Below are 15,228 nucleotides of genomic sequence, written 5' to 3' on the forward strand. Positions count from 1 at the left end.
AAGACTGGTTATTTGAGGAGTGCTGACTGGAGCAGTAAAACCAAGTAAGTTGATAATGGTGATTATTACATCATTCCAACAGTTTAGTGTGAGAGGCAGGAACAACAGATAATCAGCTTCTGGGGAAATGTAAAAATTATCAACAATCTAAAATTCTTGTCAGTACTGGAGACTGAGCCCAGGGCTTTTGCACCAAGCTATATCCCCAGCCCTTTTGAGTTTTTGAGACAGGTCTCAAAAAGTCACTAAATTGTTCAGGGTGACCTTGAACTTCTGATCTTTCTGCCTAAGTCCCTGGAGTCACTAGGATTATAGGCATGTACCACCATGCCCAGCCTGTTATATCTTGAATACATTAAAATTTTAGTTACCTATGAGGAATGCTTATGAAGTTATCAAAATTGTATCCTGTGCTCTGTGCTTCACCACCTATTTTTATAATAAATTCTTTTTAGCATCTTTTTGTCCATTTCTAATACTTTTTTAAAATTTATTTTAAAAATAAAAGAAGGAAAACATATTTACAAACAAACATCCATTTACAAAATAGCATAAGAACAGTACAAACAATACAGAGTTACAGACAAAGTTGTAGGAAATTAACCATGGTTGTTGTATTACTTATTGCTATCTTCAAAGTGGTTTCTCAGGAAAACAAATAGAGACATACAAGAGTGATCAAACAAGTAATCATTAACTGTTCCTTTCTGTAGAGCAATACAAGACAGTAGTACAACTATGTCAGCTATCCTGTATATACATAGTTACGTAATTTCCCCTTCTTTCCCTTCTCTTTTCCCACACCCCAGTTACCCTTTACTTTTGAGCATTTTCCTTTCGTTTCACAATGTCTATCATACCTCCTAGTTTTTCTTCACTCTTTCAGGTCTTACACTAGTGAGACAATACGTTGCTTACACATGGGGGTCTGATGTAGTTCTCCTTTGAGTATGGTCTCCAGTTGTGCCTGTCTTATACTCTGAGTAACTACTTTGAAGATAATGATAGCGTATTAACGATTATTATTATTATTATTCTGTTGCATTTTTTAATAAAATGAAACAACACAGAAATATTTTGTGTGTATTTCTGCCTTACTAGTTATCTCTCTGAAAAAAGGAGTTGTGAGAATACATGCTTAGAATAGTGCTTACTACATATTACTACAAAAAGTTTTAATATTTTTATTAGTTTTGCTAAGAAACAGCCCTTGTTTTTTATATGTATATTAGGATTATATTCCCCTTATGAGATTGTTGGGAGAATAAAATTGACAAACTAAATACGTAACTATATACATGGTTCTTAACAGTCCGCTAAAAAAATGTATAGATACTTCAGTAGTTTGCCATACTAATAAATGTCTGGAAGCAAATAGCCACCACTTTGAGCACATCTTGTAATTGTGGAGGCCAAAGGTAACTTGTGTCAATCTTATGATGTCTCAATAAATCGGGCCAGGTATATAGCTTAGTGGTATAGCAACTGCCTGGCAAGCGCAAGGTCCGGAGTTCAACTCCCGGTACAAAAAATAAAAACAAGAAGTCTCGATAAATTATTAAAAATATTTACACAAGTTTTTCTTTCGCTATTGTATATATTTTTGGTAGACTCTGTATATGCTTGACTACCACTCTTCCTCTGCTAAATTTAAAATAAAATCTTTTGAAGTACAAAACACTAATCTGGCAATAGTGGGAAGTGTGGGCTTTGTACATAATAGGTGCTAAATAGTTAATGTGAAAACTCTTTTAATTAGTGTTGCCATTTTGAATCTCTCTCATTTCTTATCCTCATTCAAACCTAGCTTTGCAAGAACTGTGGCAGCTCAGGTAAGGTCCTACTCAGAGATTTCACACAGGCAAGTTTTTCCATAGCTCTATAGCCTCTTGATAAGTTAAAATAAGGCAAGGTAATTTCAGGTCTCTTTATTAGTGAGATGGTGTTCTGATCTTCAACCTAGCTAATTAATTTTTTTTTAGGAAGGCATACAATAAGTGCCACATCTGGGAATAGTAAATCTGGCTTTGGATTCAGTATCTTTCTTTTGCAAATGCAGATTCCATAAAATCCTGGAAAGTCTCAAAAAGGCACATTGAGCTGGGTAACTCTCAATAGATCTTAGCAAGGGGGACTTTTTCCCCTGTTACTTAGAAAAACATCCTCCCTTATGGCTCCCTCCCTTTCATCTAACTCCACATTGGTTCTTAGACTTTATGGTTCATTGAATCTAAAGAAGCATTTAAACTTCATATAGAAGGCCCTCATTGATTACTGTTACTTCAACACACAGATTCCTTTATGTCATAAAAATCACTATGAATGACTATTTTCTGAAACTTCTTTTTCTCTCACAATGGTATCATCCTGATAAAGCAGAAACTAAACATGTAAGCTCCAGCATGATCAAATTTGAGTAAGATTTCCTTATGGGTACAGAGTTCATCTTATGAATCTTTATTTCGAACATGGGGCCTAACCTTATTTTAATGACAGATATAATGAAGAATTCTCCTTCCATTACTAAGTCTGAGAACATAAAACAGTGTAATTTATCTGACAAAAATAAATTTCTCTTTAACGTTTCATTTTTACTTTTCTAAGTGAAGGCTGGAAAGCTTTGAACTGCCTGACAGACAAAATATTTCATGATTTAGTAGTTAGTACATTAAACCATTTATTATGCAGTACAGGCACTTAGCTCTGATTTGTTGGTAGCAAAGCAGTTTCGAAAACCGTGTACCTGCTACTACAGTAAGGAAGCAATAAATTTTAAGAATGTAAATGGTATCAAAAAAAAAAAAAAAAAAAAAAAAAGAATGTAAATGGTATCAACAGGTGAAAGATTTCATTTTTGCAATTTCAGTTGAGTGATTTTACCAGTGTATCTTTGTGCTTGGGAATATTTGCCTTGTTCAGAAAATGCAAAGCTTAAGGATGAATACAACTTAACTACGTAACAAATTAATTCATTTGTTAATTCGTGGGGAAAAGGCTGTGATTTCCAAATTGCAGAAAGTCACTTTTCTTGACAGCTCAAACTGGGGAAAGAATAATTAATCTCTGACTATAAGAACTCTATTAAATATCCATTTTTTCCTGGATGTATTATTTTACTAAAAGTTGACTATCTCAGCAATAAAATCAGCACACTATATACTGGGATTAGCACTATGGATGGGTATAAACCTAGCTGGAGCACAGTGGTAAGAGCGCTGGATCTGAAGAGACATGATTTGTGACCAAATTCCAGGTGGTTTACAGTAGCTGTATGAATCTAGGCAATCCACTTAAATAATGTGCTTCCTTCTTGTTCTTTAAAAATTAAGGTAACTATCATAGCTGCTCAGGATTTTATTGAAGATTAGACAAACCACAATATATCAAAGTGCCCAATACAGTTTCTAACACATAGCAGGTGCTCACCCAATGTGATGTATTTGAATCTCTTTGGTGTTCAGTCTTGTCTTGCAACGGGAAGTGGGGTCAAACTATATATTCTGTAGGTTCTCTGAAACAAAAGATTCAAAGACCCATAAATCTCATAATACTGCATTTAGAGTTCTTTGGAGAATGGCAGAATCCAGAAATAAATAAAGGTAATGTATTGGACTACAGGAACACACTGCAATTTATGTGAACAATATATCCAGAAAATATTTGAAGAAAAGGAATCTAAGGTACAGTAGAAGGTACGAGAATTACCTAAGTTAGAAAAGAGTATCAGAGCTAAGATGAGAAAACACATGAATTACTTTAAGTTTGATCTTAGACTTCTTCCTCTACATTCTACTTAACAACCAATGTGGACTTTGCTTTGAAGGTGTGATCTACTAGTTTCGTAAGATTCATAGATAATTGGGCTGAATTTGTTTGGGTCATCTTATTAATCATTTGCTATTAATTTCTCCATAGCTATCTTCTCTTCAGATGGTCCAGATGCTCCAATCTTGCAATTTTCCAAAGTAAAGCATTCATCTCATACCACAACCTACTTGTTCTATCTACACTGTTTCATCTCTGTAAAAATTACTGCTAACAAATTAACCAGGTAAGGGCTGGGGATATAGCTCAGTGGCACAGCGCTTGCCTTGCAAACATGAAGTCATGAGTTTGATTCCCGGTACCACAAAAAAAAAAAAAAAAAAATTAACCCGGTAAGATCATCTAGAACATAATGTTTAGCTCAAGTAGTATATAGGAAGATGGAAGATTGTCAGCATTCAGGCATATGAACGGGGGTGTTTTTAATCCACATTAGCTAATGGTGAAAGTAAAGCAAAATGTTTCTGAGCACATGACCTTACATACTTAACTAAATAATATAATCAAATACTTAGGAAAATGTAGTTATCTATAAAAGGTAGGAGTTCACAGGTTTAGAGGCCATAGGCTTAAGAACAAATTCAAAGAAAGAAATTTTTATATGAAAATCAAGTAATAAAACCAGGAAAACTTGTGGTCTATCAATGTTTTTGAAGTATAAATTTGATATGGCTGTTATAATATGAAGTTATTTTTAGATCAGAAGTATGTACATTTGTAGATTTAAGTAAGCAGTATTCATAGTTTAACAACTTTATTCAAGTAAAAAAAAAAGGGCCCCAAAATGGAAAACAGACTATTTCACAGATATTTTAATCTGTTAATAATCTCTTTTGTGTTGCCTAGGCTGTTCCAATACCAACAAACTTACTCTTTAAGTAGAAAGGACTAAGCATCAATTATAAACAAAATGAAAAATTCCCACATTAAAGTCTTAATCATATAATCAAGTTCCAAAAATGTTAAAAAGTTTTAATCCAAATTTAGCAGAAGAGTAATTTCTCATTTTATTAACCAGTAAATGGTAGTTTTCACTCATACATGGTAGGAAATATCATATTTGAGTATGAAAGATTTTCTAAACAGATTTACTGCTCAATAGAACTTCAGCTTCAATGGAACTGGAGATTTTTCATGGATGAATCTTACAGTAAATAAAGAAAAAGGACCTAACTTATTTAACCTATATTAGTAGTATTTGAGATTAGCAGTGTTAACTTGGCCATTTTTCCACTGTGATAGCTGTATCAGAAAACTGCCGGCCCATGCTAATTTGTTTATTTCAGGTGGGTAAAATATTCATATTACTGGAGAGCTGATAGACAGTACAGCTAGCTGGTCATCAAATGGTTTCCTTCAAGGAAAAATCCTTCAATCCAGAACTATTGAAATTTCAACAGAATCTTTTGACTGTGGTGTTCCGAACCCCAACACTTTATGTTGTGCTCTCTTCTGGGTTACAAGTTATTTGCATGACAGTACAAAGCATTTCCACTTATTTATTTCCACTTTATTTTTTCCACTTAGTAAAAGAGTTGCATAAAAAGAAAACAATGAATGGATTTAACCAGGAATTGACCAAAGTTATAACTTGAGTTGGTTCATTTTGTTTTCATTTTTAGTTATTTTGCTGGTTGGTATAAAAAGACATACCAAAATTCTGGACGAGCAATTAATCAACAATCATATGAAAACATGTAAATGATATCAATATCATGCAAATTAGTCTCCTTTGAAAATACATGAAGAAGAGATAAGCATATACAGGAAAATCATTAAAAGTATGCTTTAGAATTTCATTTGGAAGTATGAAAAGTCATATTATAATTTTTTCTTTCTTTTATTAGTACCCGTTTGCAGAACATAATGGTTACAGTCCTCGTGAGCAGCTGGCACACATACACAATATTCTTTTTTCATTACCCACTCCCACCTCTTTTTCCCCTTTTCTTTGCAAAAGAGGTATCTTACTACTATCTATTACCTTTTATTTGTATTTTGGTTTTCTTATATAAGAGAATCCATGCGATATTTAAAGTTTGTATGTCTGATATACTTCACTTAACATTATGATCTCAAGATGCAACCACTTTCCTACAAATGACTCAAGTTAGATTCTTAATGATATTTAACAAACTGAAAATTGAAAAATGAGCAAACTGCTATTTCTTGATTTAACATCACTGAATTGTCTAGTTAGGAAAATTATCAATGAAACATTTTTAAAAGTTTAAGATATTCCAACAGTCATTAAACTAAGGGGTGAAGTCATTAAATTAATGGTAAAGTTTAAGAGCTGAAGAACACAGATTAAAGGTCAACTGTGCTTCTCTTTGGATACAAAATAAAACACAAACCAGGCATGGTGGTGCACGCCCATAATCCCAGCACTCGGGAGGCTGAGGCAGGAAGATCGTTGTGAGTTTGTGAGTTTGAGGCCAGCCTCAGCTACAAAAGTGAGTTCAAGACCAGCCTAAACTGCATAGTGAGACCCTGTATCGAAAAGACAAAAAACAAAACAAAACAAAACAAAAAAAACACAGAAAATGGCATTGTTCATTGTGTGACACTAAATGAGGTCCTCTGGCTATGTAAACATAGTAAAACATATTAAGTAAACACACTTTCCCTGCTTTTATGTTTATGAAGCACTTGTCACTACAAAGATTAAAAATGACTTTGAATTAAGTCCAAAACTTTTATTCTATACTTTATTCTGTAAAAAGTACTTTAACTAGAAGTACTTGGTGCTACACTTTTGATCTAATATTTGAGGAAGATGTTTAATATACAATAAATTAATGCTAGCTTTGCCAAAGATATCTACAAAAATATGCCCCTCACACTTTTACACATAATATACAGAACTGAAAAATCTTCCCAGGTGGAAACTGCCTGGGAAAAAAAATGTGTTGGAAATTACAGCAAGACAAAAGAAAGCATTATATACAAATAAAGTCTAAGCATATTCGCATATGGAGATTTTAATGCAAATGGAGTGCAACTTATTTATAAATACACACGAAGAATATTTCAGCAAGTGAAGAAAATAGAAGCACCAGTTCTTTCAGTTATACTTGATCACGAAGACGAGCAAGTCTCTGTGACAGTTCATCCTAGAGAAAGTAAATTTTGTAAGTCATCAAAGTCTTCATAAATAAAAATCACTAGTATTTCAAATATCTTGCATTTTAAGTAAGATTTAAAATGTCTAAAAATTCACATTAATAACATTGTGAGCTCAATTTTTAAACATCTGAAAAGACACGGAGAACTTAACAGAGTAGAAGGGATGAAAGAAATCAAAATCATTCTATAGTGTCCATATGAATAGACAGTACCCTTTATTATAGAGTTAAACAGTAATCACATTCTGCTATTTTATCATGATATAGTGAAAAAAACCTTATATGAAAAAGTAAATATATACTTTCTTCTACATAAATATAAACTTATACAAGTTTAACTTGTACAAGTTATATATTTAATTATATATCAAATGCATAAAATTAAAGTAAAACCCAATATCTACCTGCTCAACTGAAGCAACACTTGTGCCAACAGAACCTGTCTGACCCTGTGGCAGTTCCATATTGAGATCAAGCCTGAAAATCAATTTTAAAATAATTAGCATAAATGAGTCTTAATACATGTGTCCCAGAAGAATTAAAAATATCATATCACAGTGCTATATGCACACCCATGTTGATAGCAGCACAATCTGTCACAGCTAAATCTTGGAAACTACCCAAATGCCTATCAACCAAGGAATGGATTAAAAAAATGTGGTATTTTTATATAATGGAGTACTACTCAGCCATAAGGAAGGATAATTGAAACTTTTATAGGTAAATGGATACAACTTGAGACCATACTCCTAAGTGAAATAAATCAGACTCACGTGTGTAAACATCATATTGTTTCCCTGATGTGAGAAACTGAAAGAGTAAATAAGGTCTAAAATGTACAACAGACATTGTGAAATGGGAAGAAATTGTTCAAAATGAAAAAGGAACTAGGACAGGTGAAAGGGGAAAAGACAGTAGGGCAAAGGGAAAAAACATAACTCAGTTATACTCTTAGTGTCTCTAAGTTCATTAAAAAGGAAGGTTTGCGCTATCAATTAGAGAAATTTTTATGCCCACATCTTGTACCCTGAGCAACTATTTTAAAGATAACAACATGTAATATATTAGCTACTGTTATTCTCCTATTATTTTATTATGACATTTTGCTTTACCTTTTTTCCATAAAACAAAATGTATCATTAAAAAAGCAATAAAAAGTATTGCAAATTTTATTACTGCTTCTTTCATTTTGTCTTAATTTAGAAAGACTCCATTTTATAAATGTAAAGAGAACTTAAGTATCTCCTGAATGTCCACTTTAAGTTAAATGAATTTACTAATTTCAAATTATTTTGTGGAGCACTATCAGTGATCCATATGGATGGTTATCATACAACAGAAAAGCTAATAAAATACTAAGACCAAGAAATGATCTGGTCTTCTGAACAAAGGACTAAAGTAATAGTCACCTGACAGATTTATGGGAGATTACTATATGTTTCCTTCACTGTAACAGAAAATGAGTAAGACAAAAAAAAAAAAAAAAAGATAAAACAACCTAATAAATGTAGCATCAGGATCCATATCTAATATCTAATTTCCATTTTAGTTCCCTGACTCCTGTTAATGTGAATCACTGCTTGCATCAAACCATATAAATGAGATTCAGAAAAGTTAAGTACATTTATTTGGACAAGATCACTTCAGTGATAAGAGACAGAATTTGAACTTACCTTTGTCTCTCCATTCATTTACTTTCCATTGTACTATTCCTATAGGATATACCTATCCTTTCAGCCTGTCTCTAAATCACTGTATACCAACTCCAGTTTGAAAATACTACAGGAGGGGCTGGGGATTTAGCTCAGCGGCAAAAGCGCCTGCCTGGCAAGCGCAAGGTCGTGAGTTCGGTTCCCGGTACCAGAGAAAAACCAAAACCAAAAACCGAAAATACTACAGGAAATATAGTAATTTTAATAGTCATCATGAGATGCTATAGACAGATTTTTGCTGGAGAGGTAAAGATATGCCACACTAAAATTCTGTTACAATTACAAAACTCAAATATTCTTAAGGATGGGCAATAGTACTTCTATATAGCTGATTCTACTTATGTCTACTGCTCTAATCGTCACATATTATTGACATAATCTTTCAATTCTGGCCCCTAACTCACCCAAGAAACAACTGGCTATGTCTGGAGACGTGAATGGCTGTTACAACTAAGGGAAATGGTGCTAATGATAGCTAGTAGATAGAGGTCAGGATGTTACTAAGCACGCTATAATGCACAAGACGGCCCCTAGGATTATTCAGTCCAAAATATCAATACTGCTGATGTTGAGAAATACTTGTCAAAAGCTTATCAAAAAGTTGCCTACTGATCATGATTTATCACTGAGACTTAGTAAGGCTAGTAAGTGGTAACATTTTATAAAGGCCTCTTCCTGTATTTTCAGGCTTAATCTTCTTATATAGTCTTTAGTAGTAATAGAAATAAGTCCTTAGTCCCTTATTAATAAAATGGGGTATTCTGATGTACAATGCCTTGATTTCTTTTATAATACTTAGCAAAAATCACCTTGCTAGCACTTTCCTGTTTTTGCATGTAGGCTGCACCGGATGCTAACAGAGGAAAAGAACGTGCAACCTAACCTTTAGTTCTGTTCTCAAATATTGCAAGGCTTATTTTTCATTTATTATCCAGATTTTTTTAATTTTCTAATGACACATTAGTGATATAAAGAGTCCACAAACGTAACTGTTTATACTAATCAAGTATTACATTAGACAGTAATGTTTACCAACTCTATTTTCTAGGTGCCTTTGAATATTTTCTTCCCAAAAGAAAAGAAAAACAGTACATGAACTTTGCTTCAACCTAATCTACTTTTGAAGATAAAAATCTAAAACACGAACAATACTTAGTTTTAATGTTTATCTTAGAAAATATATTTTTATTCTTTACTACTGTCAACTCTTCTTTTCTGAGACAGGTTCTCACTTTGTTGTTCAGGATGGCCTTGAACTCACTATGTAGCCCAGGTTGGCTTTGAACTCATGGTTATACTCCTGCCTCAGCCCCTTTAGTGCTAGGATTACAGATGTGCACCACCATATTCACCTACTACAATGTTATCTTGACCTAAATATTATATTTGAAAATACTGATGTAACATGATTATCTGTAGCCCAGATACCATTATCAAATCATCCCCAAAACATGAAGGTTGTAAATCAATGAAGCCATATCAGACAACTTTTAGCACTACAAAGGTGTTGATTATTTACTTTGAAAAAGACAGGACCATCTGCAATGTTGCTGTGTTTTGAATCTCCTGGACATACTGCACATATTGGTCAGTTTGCAAGACTCAAAATGGACTTAAGACTCAATGGCTTGATCACAGAACTTTCTTGTGAGATTTTTTTTTTAAATCCAGGCATTTTGTATATGCTGTGCGTAGTCGATGGTCAGCAAATGTTTAAACACTTTGCCTCCCTTCGCACTTTCTTCCACTTCATATTACCACACACTAAAGTAGTCTAGCTCTAGAGATTTAAAAAAAAAATACTAAGATGATGTGAATAATGTCACATTTTTCTGAGCATGACAATGACATGGATGATCATAAAAAGGTCCTTGAAATGGGGCTGGGGATTTAGCTCAGCGGCAAAAGCGCCTGCCTGGCATGCGCAAGGTCGTGAGTTCAGGTCCCGGTACCGGAGAAAAACCAAAAAAAAAACCAAAAAAAAAAAAAGGTCCTTGAAATATTAAAGCTTGAGTCAGAAACCTAACTCTGAGCAACGCTGGTAAAGATAAATATTTCCATCCACATTACAGAATTATAGAATATGGAGATATTAAATCAAGACTATCTAAAAGCTCTTGAATAACTCCTTACCCAGCTTCATCTGCCATTTCCTGAAGCAACATATCCACTTGGTTCTAGAATAAGAAAACAAAAAGTTATATTCTAGTAACATCTGCTTTGGGCTAGTTTGGATTTTTGATTTAGCTTTAAAATAGGATCTATAAATTGGAAAAGAAAGGTTTTTTTAAATGTTTATCTCACCACCAAAGCTGAATTATTTCAGAATATGACTTTTCTCTGAGTAATATTAAGTTTTCAAGCCTTATGCTATGAGACTGTGTAAAAATAGTAGTGAGAATCACATATAATTTGAATCTCTGAGTGATGCAGCTCCCTGAATAAGGCAGTGACCCAATTTATACAGCTGTTATTACTTTGCTTTACTTAAACTACAACAGATTTAAAGTTTGTAATAAAATACTGTGGCAGTTCTTTCTTCTTAGTTGATGTACACTTGACATTACAGATGACACTTTTTAAAAACATGCAGAGATGAATAAAATATAACTACAGCTAGCCTTCCATAACCCCTAACTTCTGCATCACAGATTGAACCAATCGCAATTCAAAACCACTTGGCAAAAGAACTACATTTGTAATGAACCGGTACAGACTTTTTCCTGTTATTCTTTAATGAATGCAGTATAATAACTACTTACATCTTTTACATTGTAGTAGGGATTACAAGTAATTTAAAGATGATTTAAATTTTATGCGAGGATGTAGATGTATTATATGCAAAATGCTATACCATTTTATATAAAACACTTGAGCACCTTCAGTATTTAGTATGCAGAGGGGGTCCTGGAACTAATTCTCCATGGGCACTAAGGGAAAAGTATATTGAGATGTTCATTAAGACAAAGGAATTTTCAGGGAATAGTATGATTAGTCAAAAAAAACTCCACTCAGCTGTTCAAGATATTTTAAACATACAAGAGGGAGTTCTAAAACATGGTCATAGATCTGCCCACAAGATGTGTGACTTTAAGAAAATCATTAACCTCTTTATCAACCAGTTTCAATTCTCTATTGTTTGCTTCAAAAATATTTCCAAAATACAGAAAAATTTCAGAAAATAGACCCCACATCCATGTACATTATCATGTTAGGCATTTTTACTTCACATCTAAAGAAGCATTTTCTGTGTTTTGAAAACACATTATTATAAAGAATTATTCTATAACTTGCTTTACTTTAATCAAGCTTTAATATCTAATTTTATTGATATTTAGAGATCTATTTCATTAACTTTAGCTTCTTTTAGATGTTGCAGTGTAGAAATACTCAATTTTATTTATCCATTCTGATTCTGGATATTCAGTTATTCTTCTTTTCTTTCTGTAATGCACAGTGAGACAATATATATTATGTGTGTATGTGTTTTTATAATTACATATATGCATATATGTATACATATATATACATATTTAAATGCACATATAGGAGCTTCTTGATGCATAAATTTGAAAGTCAAAGTACTAGGCCACAGGTTATATACATTTTCATGTATTCCACTCAATTCAACAATATTCAACAAATATTGTAGAGCAAAATGTTCTAGTGTGCTAATACATAGTAGGGTAATTACAGAAAGCAATAATATTCTGTACATTTAAAAAAGCCAGAAGAAATAATTTCGAAAGCTTTTACATAAAGAACTGATGTTTAAAGAGATATATATGATTAATCTGATTTAAACACTGTACAAAATATGTATGATCAGAACATGACATATTACCACATTAATGAGTAGAGTTTCAAAGTATTTATTAAAATGCATTTACTTAATAAAAAAGCACCATTAGCAGTCAGGTGGAACCATGCTCTAGAATCTAAACGTGATTCCATATAATTCCCAGAACTCCAAATCAACATAGGGAATATAGTCTTCCAATGCCTCCTCAACTAAGGGCAGAGCAATAAATTCCGACCTACATTGTGGGACTCTATTTATCTAGCAATATAAACAAGATTTAGATTCACAAAGCCATTATATTTTGAAGTCAGGTGATTTTAACAAGTTATTCTAAGGAGATAAACTAATCTTACTTGTGGAGTTGTTAGGGTTGTAGTGCTACTCATTGTATCTTCCATTTGCTGTGTTTGAACATCTAGAGTTTCAAATTGGTGTTCAAATTTATCCATTAACGCAGAAATCTGTAAAATATGGTCATAAGAAAAGCTTACACTTAAAAGATACTACATGGATATCAAGATATAAAGTAATTTTGTCTATTTTTTTTTTTTTTTACCTTTTCAAGGTTCATACTCCTCAGTGTAGCATCCATAGATTTAACTACGCCTGCCATGGACTTTGTTACCTATTTGGGGTATGAAAACAGATTTACCATGCTGTATTATAAGTAATGCCAACATTTTTGTATTTGTTCAATATGGTATCATTCAACTTACAAAACTTATCTATCTTTCCCTTAACAGCAAAAACATATAATGCAATCTGGTTTAAACTACTTTATATTTTCATATCTTGGACAGTGCACTTCATTAGAAGCAAAGTAATCAGACCTCACTTCAAAAATCCACTGCCAGAATCACTTTCCTCACTAAGCACTTTGACTACATTATTCCAATCTCTAAATGCATTTACAACCACCCTGTAACACCCTGCAATACACTTAATTTCTATCTGAGAACATGTACTGCTCTCATTAAACTTCTTTAACATGTTTGCAATACAAAATTACATTCTTCTGGGGAAAGAGAACATATACATATCACATCTTGATCATATTAATCCCCTTCCCTCCCATCCCCCTCTCTCCTTCCAGATTTCCTTCCTATGTCCAAAAGGTCTACCTCCCTGTTTTCTATTATATCTCCTTTATAATGCTGTTTAAATTATTACTATTTTGAGTTTTTCATAGAGGAGAAACCATGTCATATTTAACTTTCTGTGTCTGCTTTATTTTCACGTATGGTCTCAGGATGCATCCCTTTTCCCACCTATAACTCAAATTTATCTTCTTTATGCCTTGAGTAGTATTCCACTGTGTACATGCAACACACTTTCTATATCCATTCATCTGCTGTGAGTATACAGGCTACTTCAATGATTTAGCTACTGTAAATGCTGCTATTCTAAAACATGAACAGGCATGTAGCACTATAATATGATGACTTTATCTCTTTCGGAAGATAACCAGAAGTATAGATGGGTCAAGCAAAATTTCTTTTTTTTTTTTTTCCCAGTACCAGGAATCGAACTCACGACCTTGAAGCGCTTTGCCACTGAGCTAAATCCCCAGCCCCAAGAATTTCTATGTTTAGTTTCTTATAGAACCTCCATACTGATTTCCATAATGGTTGTACTAATAATCATTGCAATATGATGACATTAACTTTTTCAGGAAGATAACCAGAAGTATAGCTGGGTCAAGCAGAAATTTCTACGTTAAGTTTTTTATAGAATCTCCGTACTGATTTCCATAGTTGTTGTACTAGTACACATTCCCACCAACATTATAAAAGAATTCCTTTTACCCTGCAACAGAATTTCTGTTAATTACAGATACTAAATTTTACCTTGCCCATTGTTACTGCAGTTTGGACTCTGGCAGCCACAGCATCAACTCTAGCACTCATTCTCAAGAAATTTATTGCTTGATTTTTCTGACGGATTGCATTTTCAGCATGGATTCTTGCAACTTCTGTATTTCCTTTCTGAATGGCCTATTTTAAGCAGAACAAAAGAAAATGGTATTGAAGAAAGGAGTAAAATTAAATATTGGTGAAAACAAAGAGCAAAATACTTAGAAAATGAAATCAAATTAACCCATAATCTGTAAGATCTTTTACAATCAGCTTAAGGAAATTATGTCCTAAACTATTAGAATATGTGTACTTATTTAATTTTTAATACATTAGAAAAGTGTTTATTAATAGTTTAAAAATTAAAATATAAAGAAAAACTAAGTTAGAAAATACCCATAATCATGTCACAGAGCCATTGCAACTGTTAATATTTTAGTGCATAAAATTCTAAGTACCTAAACAATTATTATAATATAAATATATTTATTATAAAAATACATATATAGGGCATACACCTTTTTGGTATCTCCTTTTTCACATATTCAAAATAACATCTTTTTAAGTCAGAAAATATATAACCACATCATCATTTCCAAGGGCTGCATGATATGGATGAACGATTAACCAAGGTTGTCATGTATGGTACAAAAACCACTGATAGTATATAAGAAAATTATATGTTACATAGATATAAATATTTTCTTTACAAAATGTGTATATAAAAAAGATGTAACTGGCACAAATCCATATTGCTTCTGGTATAACACATTAGCACAGGGCTAAAATCAAAAGAAAAATAAGTGAATTTAATAAATAATTATGGGGCTGGGGATTTAGCTCAGCGGCAAAAGCGCCTGCCTGGCAAGCACAAGGTCGTGGGTTCAGTTCCCGGTACCGGAAAAAAA

General features: G+C 32.9%; 1 protein-coding gene across 1 annotated transcript in view; it reads right to left on the reverse strand.

The window, feature by feature from the left end:
- Window positions 1-6,304: 6,304 nt before the first annotated feature.
- Window positions 6,305-15,228, reverse strand: part of LOC102016417 (charged multivesicular body protein 1b-2) — a 57,167-nt gene continuing 48,243 nt past the window's right edge. Inside the window, exons 3-8 of the mRNA XM_005410068.2 lie at window positions 14,315-14,461; window positions 13,024-13,092; window positions 12,821-12,928; window positions 10,799-10,842; window positions 7,358-7,430; window positions 6,305-6,941 (exon numbers count right to left, since the gene is read on the reverse strand). Coding sequence (XP_005410125.1) covers window positions 6,897-6,941; window positions 7,358-7,430; window positions 10,799-10,842; window positions 12,821-12,928; window positions 13,024-13,092; window positions 14,315-14,461 — 486 coding nt within the window. The 3' untranslated portion in view covers window positions 6,305-6,896. The remainder of the gene's footprint in view (window positions 6,942-7,357; window positions 7,431-10,798; window positions 10,843-12,820; window positions 12,929-13,023; window positions 13,093-14,314; window positions 14,462-15,228) is intronic.

This window comes from Chinchilla lanigera, unplaced genomic scaffold, assembly GCF_000276665.1.
Source record: "Chinchilla lanigera isolate Chin_1 unplaced genomic scaffold, ChiLan1.0 scaffold00128, whole genome shotgun sequence".
Taxonomy (NCBI): domain Eukaryota; kingdom Metazoa; phylum Chordata; class Mammalia; order Rodentia; family Chinchillidae; genus Chinchilla; species Chinchilla lanigera.